An 18,815-nucleotide genomic window follows, 5' to 3' on the forward strand; every position below is an offset into this window, starting at 1 on the left:
CTTCTGTCCCCATCGTTTCTTCCGACGACTTTGGTTCCGTGCTGTTGTGTAGGCCGGGAAGCTTAGACCGAAGCGCTTCTCATCGGCAACCGGAGCCCTCCTTGGCTCAGGCCGAGAAGCCGATGAGATGGCGGCTGCCGGCCCTTCCGGGAGCGGTATGGCTCAGAAGACTTGGGAACTGGCCAACAACATGCAGGAGGTGCAGAGCATTGATGAGATCTACAAATACGATCGTAAGCAGCAGCAGGAGATCCTAGCGGCCAAGCCCTGGACGAAGGAGTGAGTATGTGAGGGGCGGGAAGGCTCGCCTGTGCTGGGTTTTCCGACCCTTTCTCCCACTCCCCAGCATACTTGATTATAGCAATAGGAATGAGCTACTCCTCTCTGGAGCTTCAAACAGGTCGGCTGAAGAAATGACGGGAGAGAAGCAACAAATTTCTTATTACCAGACTATGGGCTGGGGTGTTAGCAGTAGATTCAAAGAGAAAGATCCTAGAGAGGAAGAAGTAACAAGCCGAGCAATCGTTTGAATGTCAAGGGAGAGGGGATGAAGATGAGCAAGGAGAAAATAGAAATGAAGGCTGAACCCAGACTCTCATCTCACTATGTACGCACTAAGATCTCTTCATTTTGGTCATTGGATAAAGTGATGCATTTGTAAGTTAGATGTGCCTGTCCCAAAAGAGCAAATGCCAATGAAATGTTTTGTTGCCCCCTGCTCTAAGGACTGCTGACAGGAAAGAAGCAGTTCACACATTTTATAAATGCTTTTGCAGTTACGTTCTGTATTAATGTAAGCTTTGTTGCATTTGGTGGCCTTTTGACGTCAATTATTTCATTTTTAAGGTCTAAGGGAGCAAGTTTTTATCTGGATTTCCTGTAGCACTTTCCACTCTACCATAGACACCAACTGTTAAGTGAAAGATTTTGCTACCTTGAAGATCAGGGTGAAAGCACTTGCTGTGTTATTCTGCAGAAAAGTGGGTTAAAATAAAAATCTTAATGGTGCTTTGTATTTATTTCCTTTTTCTGGTATAAAGCTGCAAACAAAATACTATTTTTCATCGTCTTTTCATTACAGCCACCACTATTTCAAGTACTGCAAAATCTCTGCTCTGGCTCTTCTGAAGATGGTTATGCATGCTAGGTCAGGAGGCAATTTGGAAGTGATGGGCTTAATGCTTGGAAAAGTCGATGGCGAAACCATGATCATCATGGACAGCTTTGCTTTACCGGTGGAAGGCACTGAAACACGAGTGAATGCTCAGGCTGCTGCGTATGAATATATGGCTGCATATATAGAGAATGCAAAGCAGGTAAAAAAGGAAAGCAGTTATTCTTAGCAGTTTATTAGCGATTAAGGGTACTTGAAATTACATTGGTGACAACCTGTGAACTGTGCAGGTTTCTATTGAACCTGGCATCATTATACCATCAGGCTGAGTTGGGGTCAAAGTGAATTTTGCAGAAACTTTTCTCATGGTTTTCATGGAAAATCTTGAATGTTTGTTGTATATGCTGCACTATTCTTACTGCTGTGTTTTTTTCCATTTTGAGTGCATTGTTATTTATTTGCTTACTAACTTTATTTAAAGTCTGTCTTGTTGAAAGTCAAAGCAGACTCTCTAATTTGTGTGTGTGCAAACTGCAGTCAAGAGTCTGGAAGATAGTAATGGTGAACTCTTGCAGCTTAATTTTTGCATTTGAAAAACCAGACAGAGTCAAAGTTATTAACATTCTTCTGCTGCTTGTGGGCTTCCCGAAGGCATCTTTGTGACCAGCTTTGGAAACAGGTTGGGTGATTACAGACCGGCACTTTGGGCCAACTCAGAGACGGCTCTGAAATTAACCCAAAAAATCTGCCACCCATACCCATCCCACAATCACCCCATCCGGCCTCCACAGGCTGGCTCAAAATTTCTGAGCCAACAGCCAGGTGCCCCATCTGCTTCTGGAAGTGGCAGGGCAGGTGTGAGGCGACTTGACTGTGTGAAGGTGCCAAGCCACCCCAAGCTGCTCCCATCTTTTTTTTTCCCCCTTAAAAACTGTTGGGAGCACTTGAGCACTTAACTTGTTAGGGGAAGAAAGAGGTGTCCGCATCCGGAGGCACCCGACCCCTGGCAGATAGGACGCAGGTGCTTCACTGAGGAGTGTGTGGAGGCTTCAGGATGGCTCTTTTTAAGCCAGCCCAATTCAGGATGCCTCCCAACCGCCCCATACTGCTTGTCTTTTATCACCCGTTGTGTACCTTTTGTCTGATCCTGCAGAATTTGTCTTGCATGGGTTTTTCTGATATATGATCTGCAGTTTGCTAAGTGTCCAAAAGAGGGCAGTGATCACATAGATTAAATTCTTGTAACCATGTGCTTTCTCCTCCCAACTTTGTTTAGGTTGGCCGTTTAGAAAATGCCATTGGCTGGTACCACAGCCACCCTGGCTATGGCTGTTGGCTTTCAGGAATTGATGTCAGTACACAGATGCTTAATCAGCAGTTTCAAGAACCATTTGTGGCTGTAGTTGTAAGTATAGTATTGAGCAAGCAATAGTGCCAAGAAAACATCAAACATCCTAAAACCTGATGTTGTATTGATGCGAAACTATTGGATGTCTTTTTTTTCTTCATCATGGATTTCATAGATGAATGGTTATAAAGCACTGTTTGTACAGAGTGATGATTTTTCTGGTTGATAGATATAATAGATATTCTCTATCCTTTATAATTAGCCTTTTGGACTATAATCCTAGTGGTGCTTTCTTGAGTAGTTTCAAGCCAAATAATTGGGGCTTACCTGATCAGGCCAGTATTTACAAAAACATTTCCTAGCAAGTAAAACTGGGCATACATTGAACTGCCTACCACAAAGTAAAAATCCCCTTTAAGTTACTATAATTGTGTTCAAGGAAATACCTCTGCTTTACCTCTGCTTCCTCAATATCTCTAAATCTTGTTTGTGTTGAATAACACAGGAGTTGATTATTGTTTTAATAATGTTACATCATGGCACTTAACAAAGTACAAGAAAAGAGTCCCAAGGATTTGAGTCTAAAATCTGAATCATGGAAGACAAAGGGGGAAGTAAGGCAACTGGAGGCAGATATAGACAGATTAAGAATATCCATTCATCCATTCATGGATTCATTCATCCATTCATCCCAATAACAAGGTTTGGTTTATAAAAATAAGAAATTAAGGAATTGGGAAAAGGTATGTTTTGAAAGGGGACATTTAAGGGGGTAGAGAGTACACAATCCTCTTCACAGAAGGAGTGATTTCATAGTTCTTGTTACATTTGTACAATGATTTTGAGTTTTCAGGAGCAGGGGAACTTGGATTGGGAAATTTCCCAATGTCCTAAACAGAGAATGATTTGGGTTCGTGTGTTTATTTTGACTTAATTTTAGTTTTTTAAAAAAGAGTAAGATATAGCCCATGTTAATTTTATAGTACCAAATAATTGAACTGAAATATTTGGTCAGGAAAAATAAATCAAATAAATAAAAAATAAACAAATTCCAAGCTTCATGTGGAAATTATTTTTATTGGAAAAATACGTATCAAATATTCAAACCAATGTAGCCTGACATAATAGAAAAAAAGCCTTCCTTAATAGTTCACTGAGATATGTTTGTACATACTTCCTTTACATTATTTAAATTTTAAAATGTTTGTACATTTGTACAAATATAATTTATTTATTTTTAAACTGTAAGCACTGAAAGCTTCACAGTTATTTTACTACATTTGAAGAATTGTGCTTGTTATACCGTGGACATCAGTATCAACAGAATTAAACTTTCTTCTGCAAAAGGGTATCTACATTTTACTGCCACTTTTCCAGCATCACTTGCTTTACTCGTTAGTTCCATATCAGATTTGTCATTAGTGTCCTTTCTACCATGTGAGAGGAATAATATGTATATAAGTTTTTTAGATTTGGTTATGATTTTATCTCTACAGTGCATCAAGTGAATTCATTACTTGATTTTCTTTTGGATTATTATAAGTATTTTTGGTTTTATTTCCACACTCCATTTTCAAACCAGTATTCGCTCACAGTTGCTAAGGACAATACCTGAAAAGCATTAATTCTGAAACTGGCAAACCTGCCACATAGTTTAGGGCAGGGGTGTCAAATTCATCTGCTATGAGAGCCAGATCTGTCATAAATGAGACCTTGTTGGGCCAGGCCATGTGTACCTATTTAAGATTAGATAGCAGGAATATTAACTTTATAAAGAACAAACACAATTAAAGTGTGTTTTTTAAAAAAAAACTTAAAACATGCTTAAAACATTAGCACTCATTGGTCTTAAAGGTGCTTTCTTTTTATTTCTCCCATGGGATCCAGAGACTGGGCAAAGGAAGCTCTGGCTCTTTTCTACCTTCCCCAAGGGACCAAGAGGAGGAGGAGCCTCAGCCAAAAGAAGGAAGAGAGGCTTGGCTCAGTAGCTCTGCTGTGTGATTGTGATAGCCTGGCAAAGCAAGCTCTTCCTCCCCCCCACCCTTCCTCAGCCAATGGAGAAAAATAGAGGTTTTGTTCTGTAGTTCCTGTGTGATTGAGCAAGCCTGGCAAAGCAAGTTGTTATGCGGAAGGAAACAAGAGAGAGGGAGAAGGAAGCAGATGACAGCCAGTTGCTTGGGGGCCTAATAGGAGCCCTCCAGGGCACTGATTCGGCCCCCAGGACAGATGTTTGTCACCCCTGGTTTAGGGAAAATGAAGCTTTGGAAGTAGGAATTTTTAATGGGAAAAGTACTAGAAAATGTTGCTCCCCACATCTCTGCATTTGCTACTGCCTCTATTCCCCTTTTCAAGAGTTCCTTTGTCCACCACAGAGTGTATGGCTGTTTGTGGTATAAAAGTAGAGCCAAGAACATCTCTGGGAAGTTTCTACATGCTTTACTGAATTGATTCCTCCTGGGAGAAAACAGCTTGTTATATTCTTTTCCTAAAACTGAGTGAATATTATAAATGTACAACCCATACTTTACAAATTTGGGACAAACATAGAATGTTGCTGACTCCAGGGATTTCCCCACTTGCAAGTTTTTTAGGACAAAGTTGATTCATACCTGGAAGAAAAAACAACAACTTTAGCATGTGGAGCGAAACTAACATATATACGTTTGGTGATATAATCAATCAAGGAACATTGTTAACTAAATCCCAACTAGAAACAAAATATGATTGTCAAATATCATGGTTTCAATACTACTGATTACACTATATCATTCAGAAAAATAAATTACTGGAATTTATGAACAAACCATTAACACCATTTTAATTAAAACTTCAAAAACAAACCACAGGAATGAAGGGGTTAATCACATTAATATATGCTTTGTTAAATCAAAATACTTTGTCTAAAGCAACTAGCCAACAGAATGCATGGCAAATAGACTGTGGGATAACTTTAGATGAGGAGGACTGGAAACTGATCTGGTCCTCACCCTTCATAAAACTTATGCACTGAATATTAAATTTCAGAACTTTAAAATCTATGCTAGATGGTATCTCACCCTACAGAGACTTCAGAACTCAAAACAAAGACAAAAAGCAGACTGTTGGAAGGGTTGTCAGACAGTGGGATCATTCAAGCATTGTTGGTGGGATTGCCCTAAGGTAGCAGGATTTTGGGTTAAAATCCTAAATATTTTAAATCAAATGCTAAACAGTAATATACCTTATACTATGCAATCTATTCTGTTAAATCATTGAAATGTAAAATTGATGACCTCACAAAAAAAAGAATTGGCATCCTTGTTGTTGATTGCTGCTAAGACAGTATTAGCCCAACATTGGAAAAAGATGTTGGTACCTACAATACAACAATGGTGGGCAAAAGCAGGGGAGGTAGCAGCCATGGACAAATTGGCAATGCAAATTCATGTAGCTGAAATACCTACACGAGAAAACAATTTTGTTGAAAAGTGGTATCCTCTCTTTGACTATGTAAATAATAATGCAACTGTAGATAATGCTTTGCCTAAAAAACATATCTTCTCTTTTTACTCATCATTATTTATTTGAAATATAATGTAGACAAGTATTATGTTACTCTATCTGTTAACTAACAAACAATTTGTTGTTTATGGTTGGGTTAAGTGTTATGTTATGTGTTATTATTTTTATTACTTTTATATTTGTTTGAAGTGTTGTATTACTAATGCAGCTTTTGATATTCTCTTTTGGAAAAGTGAAGGAACGCTATTTTTATTCTTTTTGTATTTTGACAAAAATAATAAAAATTATGTTTTTTAAAAAAAATGTACAACCCACATTTCTGTGTAACCCCTAAGAAGTACAGAATGCTATTTGCTTATGCTGAAGTGAAATCTATCAGTTATCCCTTCCTAAAGAATGTTTTCAGTTGATTGCATAGTATTATATAGTTAATATTCAGACAGTGTCAGGGAATATGTTAAATGTTTTTCTGTTTGCAATGATATTTGAAGCTTCCACAGTTGGATTATAGGTTATAGAGGCAAAATTTATTCACCCAGTACTTCTCATAGCCATGTATTTCTGCTGTTGAGATCACATCATGATAGACTTTCTATCAAAGGGGTGGCCAACGGTAGCTCTTCAGATGTTTTTTGCCTACAACTTCCATCAGCCCCAGCCAGCATGACCAATGGCTGGGGCTGATGGGAGTTGTAGGCAAAAAACATCTGGAGAGCTACCATTGGCCGCCCCTGCTCTATCAGAATGATTCTATATGTAAATGCTGTATTCAAAAAGATAACATTGAAAGAAAATGTTAGAAAATATTTCCAGGTTTCACAATTTCTGTTATATGGTAAGTAGATACAGTGTTAGTTAGAACAGAGTTAGAAATGTGTCCCAGCTCTCCATCAATTTGTTTCTCAAACAGTGCAATTCCAAGCAGAGTTGCCCCCTTTTAAGTCCGCTGAAGTCTTTCTAGTGGGCATAGAAAGGTAACTCTGCTTAGGACTAAACTGCTGAGGGCTATTTTTGACTCTCAGTTCTTTTGTGAAGTTCCTGTGTAAACTTACTAGTATTGGGCTGTTTTACTTGATTCATGAATTACATGTTATGCAGCAATGTTTGGGTCATCATTCCATAGAAGAAAATTATGTGACTTTGGGATTGAAAAATAAATTAACCTGTAATTCTGAAAATGGCATTCCACTGCTGCATGGCAAGTTCCTTGTGTAGAGTGACTTTCAAATTCATTTTTACAGATTGATCCAACAAGGACAATATCTGCAGGAAAAGTAAACCTGGGAGCTTTTAGGACATATCCTAAGGTAATATCTTTCTTGCATAACCAAATGATAGATATGATAGAAATGTCATCACATTATCTATTTCATTCTCAAAATTTCTGCTGTCACAGTCTAAAAGACTTGTTTACTACAGTAGCAAGTTGTGAACTGAGACTTCAATAGACTGAGAATGGTGTAATTCTGCTTAGGTGTAATTCTGTTCAGGATTATAGTAATAATTTGATTTCCAGAGAACAGCAAGGAGAGATAAGGAGGCCTTCCTGAAGGAACAATGCAAAGCAATAGAGGAAAATAATAGAATGGGAAGGACGAGATCTCTTCCAGAAAATTGGAGAAATCAAGGGAACGTTTCGTGCAAAGATGGCCATGATAATGGACAAAAATGGTAGGGACCTAACAGAAGCAGAAGAGATCAGGAAGAGGTGGCAAGAATACACAGAAGAATTATACAAGAAGGATCTCAATGTCCCAGACAACCATGACAGTGAAATCGATGACCTTGAGCCAGACATCCTGGAGTGTGAAGTCAAATGGGCTTTAGAAAGCATTACTAACAACAAAGCGAACAGAGATGATGGTATCCCAGTTGAGCTATTCAGAGTCCTAAAAGATGATGCTGTTAAAGTGATGCACACATGTCACCAAATTTGGAAAACACAACAGTGGCCACAGGATTGGAAAAGATCGGTTTATATTCCAATTCCAAAGAAGGGTAATGCCAAGGAATGTTCAAACTATTGCACCATTGCACTCATTTCACATGCCAGCAAGGTCATGTTAAAGATCCTACAAGCTAGGCTTCAGCAGTATGTCAACCAGGAAATACCAGAAGTTCAAGCTGGATTTCAGAGAGGTAGAGAAACTAGAGATCAAATTGCCAACATTTGCTGGATTGTGGAGAAAGCATGGGAGTATCAGAAAAATGTCTATTTCTGCTTCATTGACTATGCTAAAGCCCTTGATTGTGTGGATCACAACAAACTGTGGCAAGTCCTTAAAGAGATGGGAGTACCAGACCATCTCACATGTCTCCTGAGAAACCTGTATAAGGGTTAAGAAGCAACTATCAGAACGGGATATGGAACAACTGATTGGTTTAGAATAGGAAAAGGAGTTTGACAAGGATGAATATTGTCACCTTGCTTATTTAATTTATATGCAGAGTACATCATGTAGTAATGTATGGCTTTGAGAGCTGCACCATAAGGAAGGCTGAGCGCAGAAAAATAGATGCTTTTGAGATGTGGTGCTGGAGAAGAGTCTTGAGAGTCCCTTGGATTGCAAGAAGATCAAATCAGCCAGTCCTAAGAGAAATCAACCCAGACTGTTCACTGGAAGGTCAGATGCTGAAGCTGAAGCTCAAATACTTTGACCACCAAATGAGAAGGGAGGACTCCATGGAGAAGATCCTGATGCTAGGAAAGACAGAAGGCAAAAGAAGGGGACGGTAAAAGATGAGAAGGCTGGACAGTGTTACTGATGTAACAAACACGAATTTGAGCAGATTTCGGAGGATGGTGGAAGACAGGAGGGCCTGGCATGGCTTTGTCCATGGGGTCGCAAAGAGTCGTACTAGACTGTGCGACTGAACAACAAACAAACAATAATTTGATTATACCATACAGCTCATTTTGAACCTGGCTCCTGTGCAGACCAAACAACCCAGAGAATGGGGCCAGGTACAGATCGGGGCTTTTTTCCCTCTTTTTTTTGCAGTCCTGTGACCCTCTCTCCTTGCAGAGCCTGGCATCGTAGCAGCATCTGGTTGAACCAGTCACCCTTCCTCCTTCTCTCATTGCTGACTTGTAAGAAATTTGTGTCTGCCCATCCTTGTTGACTCTATCTCTTAACATCTGGGATGTTGAATCTGCCTTTCTTGGTCCTACAGTTTGTTCTTCTTATCTTGTGATCTGTGAACACTGACTTGTGTTCCTTCATCTTGCACTGTTCTTAACTTTACTGTTAACTGTAAAGACTGCATCTCTTTTTAGTTCTTTCACAATCATTTATCCAGTAATTCACCCTTCTAGTCAGACACAGAGTCACGAAGGTTTTTAAAAATCAGGCCATAATTTCTTTATGGGGATTCTTGGTTATATTGATTATGTTGATCACAACCTTTCCCTGAAGAGAAATGATAAAAATCAAATGTTGAGATTTTGGAGAATTGCAGCAAAAGAAAATCTAGGATTAAATTATGACCCTTAGTTAGATAACAATAGCCTTCCTTAATAGTTTGATTTAGGTAGTGAGATATGTTGTCCTATTGCATGTACCCTGTTGCAGTCACTCAGTTTTATATATGCTTGATTAAGACACAAGGAACTCAACATGTTCTCTCTATTTGAAGTCTTGCATTGGAGATACTTGTATGCTTCAGTTAAAAAGCAACTGCAAATCTGTTATAATGAACAGATAACCAATCCTGATTTCAGGGATATGCATATTATTGTAGGACTGGAATCCTGCCTGTTTTGATTTTTTTTAGAGGGAATGCAGTATTATTTTGAAAAAGTTACCAAGTTTTGCCAGCAAAACAAGAATCAAGCTTGAGAATACTTGTATGTGTTTCTAAAATATTTTTAAAACAGCACATGAGAAGAATTAAGATGCTTAGCTGAGAAGAATAAAGACAAACATTTTTATCAGCCTGCCACCTTTATCTGTAAGTTGCAGCCAATCCTCACCCTTCCACAAGCAGAAGGCACCTGCTCTCCCAAGGAGGGGGGGAGAGTTTCTGCAGATGTTTACTTTCCACTGCTACCATATACACCACTGTTCCCAATAGTCCTTGGACCTGCAGGAACAGTTTTCTGGAGGGGGGAAATAGAGAATTGCCTCAAAAATCAGAGATAGTAGAACAGTGCTTTAAGTTCTTTAGATTTGAGCCTGTGTGTCTTCATCTTACATGTACTGAAGAGTTTGGAAACAGACACAACATGTGAAACCATTCTTGTACTGAAGGAAGTCAGTTGCTGACTATACATCTCTAACAAGAAAATAGTATGTCCTTTATACTGTTGTTCAAACAAGTGAAAATGTAAATATAATCCATTACTTACTTAATCCAAACAATGCAACTAACTTCCCATACATTTCTTACTACTTCATGAAATTGTTTTTTGTTTGTACTAGTCATATGAAACTAAAACGTGTGCATTAAGCTTCATCTTCATTTCTCTATCATTCAGGGCTACAAGCCTCCTGATGAGGGTCCTTCTGAATATCAGACTATCCCACTTAATAAAATAGAAGACTTTGGAGTACACTGTAAACAGTAAGGAACAGTTTTATGATACAGAGATTTCAGATTGTTCTCCACTTTGGAAAAGGAAAAAAAATGGGTCTTGAAATTATCCAAGTCTCAGATATTTGCTTCCTGGTTAGCTGAACTGTGTGTTTGGGTTTTATTTTGAGAGAGTTTTTTTTTTTTTTTATTTGCCCCATTCTGTGCTTCCCCAAAGGTTATGATAGTCTTTCAGTGTCATCTTCTACAATAAATCAATGGCAATATTTGGTTTGGGGTATAAGATTACTGAAAAGTGCATAATGAAACTGGTTGTGACCAGAAGTTATAAACTTGGTGCAAGAAGAACAATTGTATCAATTAACGAATCCCATTTGTTTTCCTCTCTCTCCCCTTCTTGGCCTGGCACTTCTGTTTGCCTTTGGCTCAGGGTCAGCTTCTTATATACCTCAAAACTAGTTACTGCCCTCCTTTCTCCTGATATTCTGTTGTTGTTGTTTTTAAAACATGATTCAGTTATTTTATTGTATTACTAGACTATTGTAACTCGCTCTAAGCTGTCCTGCCCTCAGAAGCTCCAACTGGCCCAGAATGTTGTGGCGTACATACTGGTGGGAATGCCACAGATGGCACATATACAACCTATGCTGCATTAGCTACACTGGCTTTCAGTGAAATACTGAGTCAGGTTCAAGGTTTTAACATCGGCTTTCAAGACCTTGAGCCGTCAGAGACCCATGTACCTTTGGGACTATCTCCTCCAGTATGTCCCCAGGAGAGCACTTCAATTGGCGGAGAATAATTTGCTGGTGATCACTAGTCCCAAAGATGTCCAGCTGTCCTTGACTGGGGCCAGGGCTTTCTCAGTCCTGGCCCCAACCTGGTAGAACTCTCTGCCAAATACCATCAAGGCCCTGAGGAATCTAATGCAATTCCGCAGGACCTGTAAGGCAGAGGCATTCCGTCAAGCTCTTGGTTGAGGTCAGCAATGGTGTGATCATGGCTGGCAACCTCCCCCTCTCTTTCTCATTGTTTCATCTGTTTCTCTTCCCCTGCCTTGCCCATGGGCAGCAGCACAATCCAGCATGGGAATAAGATTTATTGGGACACTCATCTTGGATTTGGGTTTTTTAATTACAAGTTTATGATTTTATCTACTGTTATTGATGTATATCACCCAGAGCCTGTCTTTACAGGGATGAGGTGATTCATAAATCGAAATTATGATGATGATGATGATGATGATGATGATACTTCATCTGATGTGTGTTGCTTTGAAGACCTAACATGGAAAATCAGTATAGAAACAATATTTTTACAGTATGTGCCTTTTCCAAAGAAATTTAACATAGATCTAAATGTTAACATATATTTGTTTCAACCTGGTACAACCTGGTAATATATATTTGATTCAACCCGGTCCTAGTAACATCTAAAACAGGAATCCCTAATGTGGTGCTCATTGGTGCCATGGCACCCACTGAAACCTTTCCTGGTGCCCCCCAAGTGTTTTAGAAAGTGGACAGGGCCAAAAGGGGCTTTTGTCCAGCAAGGCTTCTGGTTGGCCATGGGAGATTTGACTGGCAGATTCTTAAAAGCATTTCTTTGGCAGCAGCTGCCACCACAGCACAAGAATGTCACTGTGTGACTGAAGGTAAGCTGCAGCAGCCATTTTGTGGCTGGCTCCATCTCCTTTAGCTCCCTTTTGGTGGCTGTACCCATCATGCTGTGTTAGAATTCCAAAGGTGCCTGCAGGCTCAAAAACGTTGAGGACCCCTAATCTAAATGATGACAAATGATAGGTGGGATATCATGCAAAAAAACAGCTCTATCATGACTTGCATTAAGTCAAAATGGCCCTCTAAATAGTACCATAGTGAACCATTCCTTAGGACAGTCCTAGACAAAATGTCTGTATTGTTTCTTGATCACCTTGGTGCCCTTAGTCTTCATATGAGAGAGGTTTTTTGAAATATAGTATCTTTATTTAAGTGGCTAACTTTGACATGGCACTTCATGTGTTTTCAAACAGGTATTATGCTTTAGAAGTCTCCTATTTCAAGTCCTCTTTGGATCGGAAGTTGCTTGAGCTTCTGTGGAACAAATATTGGGTGAACACTCTTAGTTCATCCAGTTTGCTTACTGTGAGTATCCAAAACTAACACGGAACCTTTAGTTCACTTTTGCCTTTCCTGTAGGCAGGAGATCAAAGGCTAAGACAGGAAGCTTGGTTCACTGGCAGCAAAGTATAAAGAGGTCTGTGTTGTCATTCAAAATAAGTATGTACAGTATACATACAGCAGGAAGTAGTCCCATTGTCTGTCAGGGTTAGCAGTCAGTTCAATATCTGCTACCATAAATGATTTTAGCTCTTTTAAATGTAGTTGCTTTTTACATTTCTGTGGTTCACATAGTTAGATAGAATCAAATTTCAGCTTCCTGTTGAGTAGCAGTTGGGTTGTCTGAGGCACAAAGCACAGCCTGTCATTTTGTAAAGATTTTCATGTTCCAAATAACAGCATAATGACAAATAATATATACAGCATTAAATATCATCCAAATGCAGAATGCGGACTATACCACTGGGCAAGTTTTTGATCTATCTGAAAAACTAGAGCAGTCAGAAGCACAACTAGGCCGAGGAAGCTTCATGCTGGGTTTAGAGTCTCATGACAGAAAGTCAGAGGATAAACTAGCTAAAGCAACAAGAGACAGGTAAGATCAATTTTGTTCTAGTGTTCGTTGCAGGAAAAAAGACTTTATCAGTAACCTCTGCAGTACAGATGTTTGTAATGAATGTCTTAGAACTATGTTTCTGCTAGCTGTGAAGATAAAAAAACAATTATCTGATTTTTGGGGGGAAACTACATAATGACTAAATATATAACCCCATCTCTTTGATTTGGGTCTCATGATTCCTTCCCAAATGTCCATTGGGGTGTGCATTTGGATCTACCCAAATCAAAAATATACCCAAAAATACCTTATCAGTATTTTTCAGGTATATTTTGGCATCCCAAATGTATTGGGGTTTTCTAAAAAAAAAACGAGAAGGGGGGGGGGGTCCTGAAAAAATCCTGGATATATTTGGGAGTTATTGGCAGATTTGAAAACAGTGGAGAGGCAGTAGCAGATTGCTTCTCCTCTCAGCAGTTTGTCGGGCTTCTACTGCAGGCCCTTTAAAGTTTAAAGGGACTGCAAAAGAACAACCTGAGAATTAGCTGTGTCAGAGGGAGCAGACTGTTCTCTCCAGCTTGGCTTGGGGCTGCGCAAGGAACCAGCCCCAAGATCTTCTGTGCCGTGGCGAGCAATCTGCTGGTTGAGGCGCAGCCTTCTCCTGCAGACTGGTTTAAACGGGGGTGCATGAGAAGCCATCCCAGCCAGGAACTGCATATCTCAGGGAATGCTCTCCCTGCAGCACAGCAGATCCTGGGGCTGGCTTCTCCTGCAGCCTGGTTTAAACCACACTCCATGGTATTTTTTTCTTGGGTCTATTGAACCCTTCAGAAATATTAAAAAAAAACTCAGGTCCAATAGATCTGAACAAAAAAAGTTAAAAAAAAATTGTACACCACTAATATCCATTTCCATTTATGTGAGTTACTGCAGTAATACTTTTTAAAAATACTTTTAGAGCTCATATGTAATATTTCCTCACATTTTCACAACCCATTCCACATCATTGTTGTGGTATAAGCTAGCTAAATATCAGTGTAGACTGATGTAATGATCAGGATCTAAAGAGGTCCAAAGGACTTCCTGTGTGCATAAGGCCTTAGCTGATTTTTCCATTCCAGTGGAAATCCCTTGAACTTCATGCATTGCCACTCTGGTGGATCATTTCTCCACTTCTGGCAGTGAAGTTTGTAACTGGACTAAAAGAACTGAAAAGCTTCGATGTATCCATGTGCAGAACACCAGACGCTGTAGTTTAACTCTTGGTTTATGTACTCATGAGTAGACTGTGATAACTATTTTATGTGGGTGGTAGGAATTGTCTCCAGCAGGCGGTTCTAGCTGTATTTGCAATAGGGCTTTTTAGTATAGATCATTGCATCAGCTTGTCTTCTTTATTGCAGTTTTTAAATGCTCTTCTCGCAGAGGTCTGAGAGTGGCTGGACTGTGGTTCCCAGTAAACACATTCTCTCTCAGTTTAAAAGTATAAATGTCTGTTTAAAGTATTTCAAGTCCCCTTCCTTTCCACTCTTCATTTCCATCTTAGTTTACAGTACTATATTGTCTCAAAAGGAAGAATGACCCTGAATGTAAGATGACCCCCTTAAAAATGTTATATACTTACATTTTTTAATAAACATAACAGTAACTTGTATGCAAATGTGGTTTTTTGATTGCACACTTGGAAAAAACCTCCTAGTTTTGCATTAGAAGAAACAAGTGGGACCCGCACTTGAGGATGGAGGGCAGGAGTGAACCTGTTTGAGGCACAGGCAGCTACTCTGGGCTAGTAGTAGGAACAGTGGAGAGATGGGGGTTAGATCCCCCTATCCACCAGCAATTAATTGCTGCCCAGCAAAGCAGTGAGCCACAGCAGGCCCAACAGCAGTGAGGGATCTAGGAGCTGTGAAGCTCACCTTCTGCTGGCCCCTGGGAGCCTCTTGAAGCTGCCACCACTCCCAGATGCCTGACACTTCTCTGCCAGATGGGCACTGCTCCTGCAGCAATGATAGGGGAAGTTTCACCTTCCTTCCCCCTCACCATTGTCCATGCTGCTAGGCCCACCGTAGCTCCCTGCCAAACTGAGTGATACAGCTGGACTCCTGGACACCTCATACACATTAAGAGGGATGCAGTCAGGTGCCCCACACAAACTGAGAGTAACACAGCTGGGTGCCCTGCCTCCTGGCCACCCTCCTACACAGCCCAGTGCTAGGGGTTCTGCCACTTGAGGCAGACCCCTGTGCCACACACACACACATACCCGCAAGCTCCCTTTATGGCACTTATTGCATGTAGAGCATGAAGACATCACCAGAAGTGACCGTCATTGTGCAGGGCAGTGAGTGGGGGACGAGAGAGTGATGGGCAGTACACAAGAGTGATGCCGCACCACCGCTGTCCCCCTGCACTATGCTCTTGGAAGCCTCCGAAGAGCGCACTGTTTTAGTGACGCCTAGCCACTTTCAGGTTGAAAGTGGCTGAGCGGCACCTTCGAGGTGGCGCCACTAAAACAGTGCACTCTCTGGAGGCTTCCGAGGAAGCCTCCGAAGAGCGTATGCACTGTGCAGCGCTCCTCCGATCCTGCCTTCAAGGCAGGCTCAGAGGAGCGCTCTGTGTGGGACAAGGGGGAGTAAGAGGGTGGCTGGTGGTGCCCCCAGGCAGGGTAGCACCTTAGGCAGCTGCCTACTCCCACTTGCCAGCCCTGCTCCCACACACACACTGAGAGCAGTGCATCCATGTGCTGTGACTCCTGGACATTCCCACACAGACTGACAGCAACACAGCTGGGTGCCATGGATCCCAGCCATCCCCTCACACTGAGAATGGTGTAGCTGAGCCACCATGGCTCCTGGCCCTCCCCTACATGCATTGAGAGCGATGCAGCCAGCCACCACACTCCTGGCCACCCACATAAACACCTTGCGTGACACTGCTGGGCCCTCTGAAAGAGGTGTAGGGGAGTTGTCTACCAATGCACAGACAGCGCTCTTGTTTTTAGGGGGGATTTAATCCCCTCATGTAATTTTTTTTTTTTTGCCATTTTCAGATTTTTCTGCCATCTTGCCCCCCCCCCCCCCCCCCAGTTTCTATTTATTTAGTATATTTCTATTTCGCCCATTCCCCGTAAGGCTCAGGGCAGAGTACAGCATATAAAAAAACAATAAAACACGATAAAAAACATTTTATAAATGAACAACTCAACAGTACTCAGAAAATTTTCCATATCATCACAATATTGCCCAGCCTGCCCATCTCACATCATGACAAGGTGTTATCCCATAGAGATGGCAGATATTATTCCATTTTATAGCACAGGTGACAGTGCCGACAGGGGAGGCCAATCAAATCAAGAATAGACGCCCGCAACCTCAACTAAAAGCCTGGCAGAACAGCTCCGTTTGACAGGCCCTATGGAAGGCTAATAGACCAGCAGATTTCACCAGGTCAGGCCCAGGACTGAAAAAGCCCAGGTCCTAGATGAGGTAAGGCGGGCGTCTCTTGGGCCAGGGACGGCCAGCAGATGTTGGGAGGCCGAACGTAACAACCTCCCGGGCATATACGGGAGGACACGGTCCCACAGGTATGTTGGTCCCAGGCCACGTAAGGCAGGGGTGTCAAACATGCAGCTCAGGGGCTGAATCAGGCCCACAGAGGGCTGCTATCAGGCTCCTGAAAACTGGCTCCTGTCCGCTTCCTTCTCCCTCTCTCTTGCTTCCTTCTGCATCTCAGCTTGCTTTGCAAGGCTTGCTCAGTCACACAGGAGCTCCATTGATTGAGGCTCCTCTCCCTCCTGGTCCCCTGGGGAGGGAGAGAGGGAAAGGGCCAGAGCTTCCTGTGTGCCCAGTTCCCTGGATTCCATGGGAGAAATACAAAGAAAGCACCTTTAAGACCAACAAGTGCTAATGCTTTAAGCATGTTTTAAGTTTTTTAAAACATAAAATCTTTAGTCATGTTTTTCTATGTCCTTTGAAACATTTTCTATGTCCTTTGAAACATTTTCTATGTCCTTTGAAACATGAATATGGAGCAGAGGTCCATCAGTGGCTATTAGCCACAGTGTGTGTGTGTGTGTGTGTGTGTGTGTGTGTGTGTGTGTGTGTGTGTATATATATATTTGGCCGCTGTGTGACACAGAATGTTGGACTGGATGGGCCATTGGCCTGATCTAACATGGCTTCTCTTATGTTCTTATGTTCATTTATATCTCTGCTACCTAATCTTAAATAGGTACACACGTGGCCCGGCCCGACAAGGTCTCATTTAGGTCAGATCCGGCCCTCATAACAAATGAGTTTGACACCCCTGGCATCAGGCTTTGAACATTAAAACTAAAACCTTGAAGCAGACCCAGTACTCAATAGGCAGCCAGTGCAGACTGCGGAGTGCTGGCCAAATGCCCACCCTTTTAAATCTCCTTTCCCTCAGTGAGGGCCTGGTCCATAGATTTAGATATCCACAGTTCTACCTACACATGAGAAACAAATATATAGATACTGTACTTAATACTGTTCTGGAGGGATCAGAACTTTAGCAAGATAGAATAGTGCAGGAGAGGGTCCTTTTATAAATGCAATGGGATTGTAGCCTGGTGCAGTTATATATTCAGTACTATAGCATTGTTCATTGGATGTGTCATGTATTCTGTACTATAGCATTGTTCACTGGATGTCTCATGCTGTATGAGAACATTACTTTGATTCTGTAACCCACCATGTGAAAGTGCTATTAATTATAAATATATTGGCAATGTCAGATGCCTAATGCCCTGAAACTGGACAGCTGAATCCAAAAGAGCCCTTGAGTTTACTTTTTAAAGCAAGTAATTTCTGACAGTTGACTGATTGAATTGTTTTCCCTGCCTTTTCATAGCTGGAAAGTTGTGGAGATTCATAGGGTTATGGGCACCGTGGGCTCAAAAGGCAGTTGAATAGCTTGAAATACAATGACAGAACTGCATTTAGCCAACTGTTATTTATGCTTTTCTTTTTCCTCAGCTGCAAGACCACCATAGAAGCGATACATGGATTGATGTCTCAGGTTATTAAGGATAAACTTTTTAATCAAATTAACATTGCTTGAAGAACATCACCAACTGATAAGCATCTTCAAGGTAGAGGAAAACATACCTACTTGGACACTGTTCAGTTTGGAACTGAAGGCAGAATGGAAATCTTCAGTTAAATTGTAGTACTTTAAATCATCTCTGCCACCTCCTTGCCCAGTTTTAAGAACAGTGTTCTGAAATTTGCTGTAACTGTTCTTTACCATAGTTTTGGTTTTTGCTTCAAGAGAACAGTAAATGTGACTTACTGAGTGATGAAGCTTTAGAATTTCTCTTTGCCAATCTGCAATAAAAAATATCTTAAACACGACCAGATGCTTTTTTCATTCTACTTTGCTTAAATTTATCTCTGAATTTAATCATTCTCCCTCCCTCCTTCTCCTTTCTTCGTAGACTCTCAAGCCAGAAACTGTAAATCGTTCAATGAGGCCTATCTGCCTCTTTAGTATGGAAAATACATCATAGTCTCCCTTCTATCCATAATCTGTTCTTTCTCTATCTTACCATCTCTTACAGCAGAGTCCTTTCCTGAAATTCAGACCTTCTCCCCTACACTCCTGTGTTGAACATCTGAGTTG

General features: G+C 41.0%; 1 protein-coding gene across 1 annotated transcript; it reads left to right on the forward strand.

Moving 5' to 3' along the window:
• The first annotated feature begins 57 nt into the window (after window positions 1–57).
• Window positions 58–18,547, forward strand: COPS5 (COP9 signalosome subunit 5). The gene is made up of 8 exons (XM_060243699.1): window positions 58–279; window positions 1,082–1,316; window positions 2,391–2,519; window positions 7,205–7,270; window positions 10,441–10,526; window positions 12,529–12,640; window positions 13,063–13,211; window positions 18,170–18,547. Exons 1-8 carry the CDS (start codon window positions 128–130, stop codon window positions 18,252–18,254), a joined length of 1,014 nt encoding a protein of 337 aa, XP_060099682.1. The 5' UTR covers window positions 58–127; the 3' UTR covers window positions 18,255–18,547.
• The last annotated feature ends 268 nt before the right edge of the window (window positions 18,548–18,815 follow it).

Source organism: Heteronotia binoei, chromosome 7 (assembly GCF_032191835.1).
Source record: "Heteronotia binoei isolate CCM8104 ecotype False Entrance Well chromosome 7, APGP_CSIRO_Hbin_v1, whole genome shotgun sequence".
In the NCBI taxonomy this organism is placed as follows: Eukaryota; Metazoa; Chordata; class Lepidosauria; order Squamata; family Gekkonidae; genus Heteronotia; species Heteronotia binoei.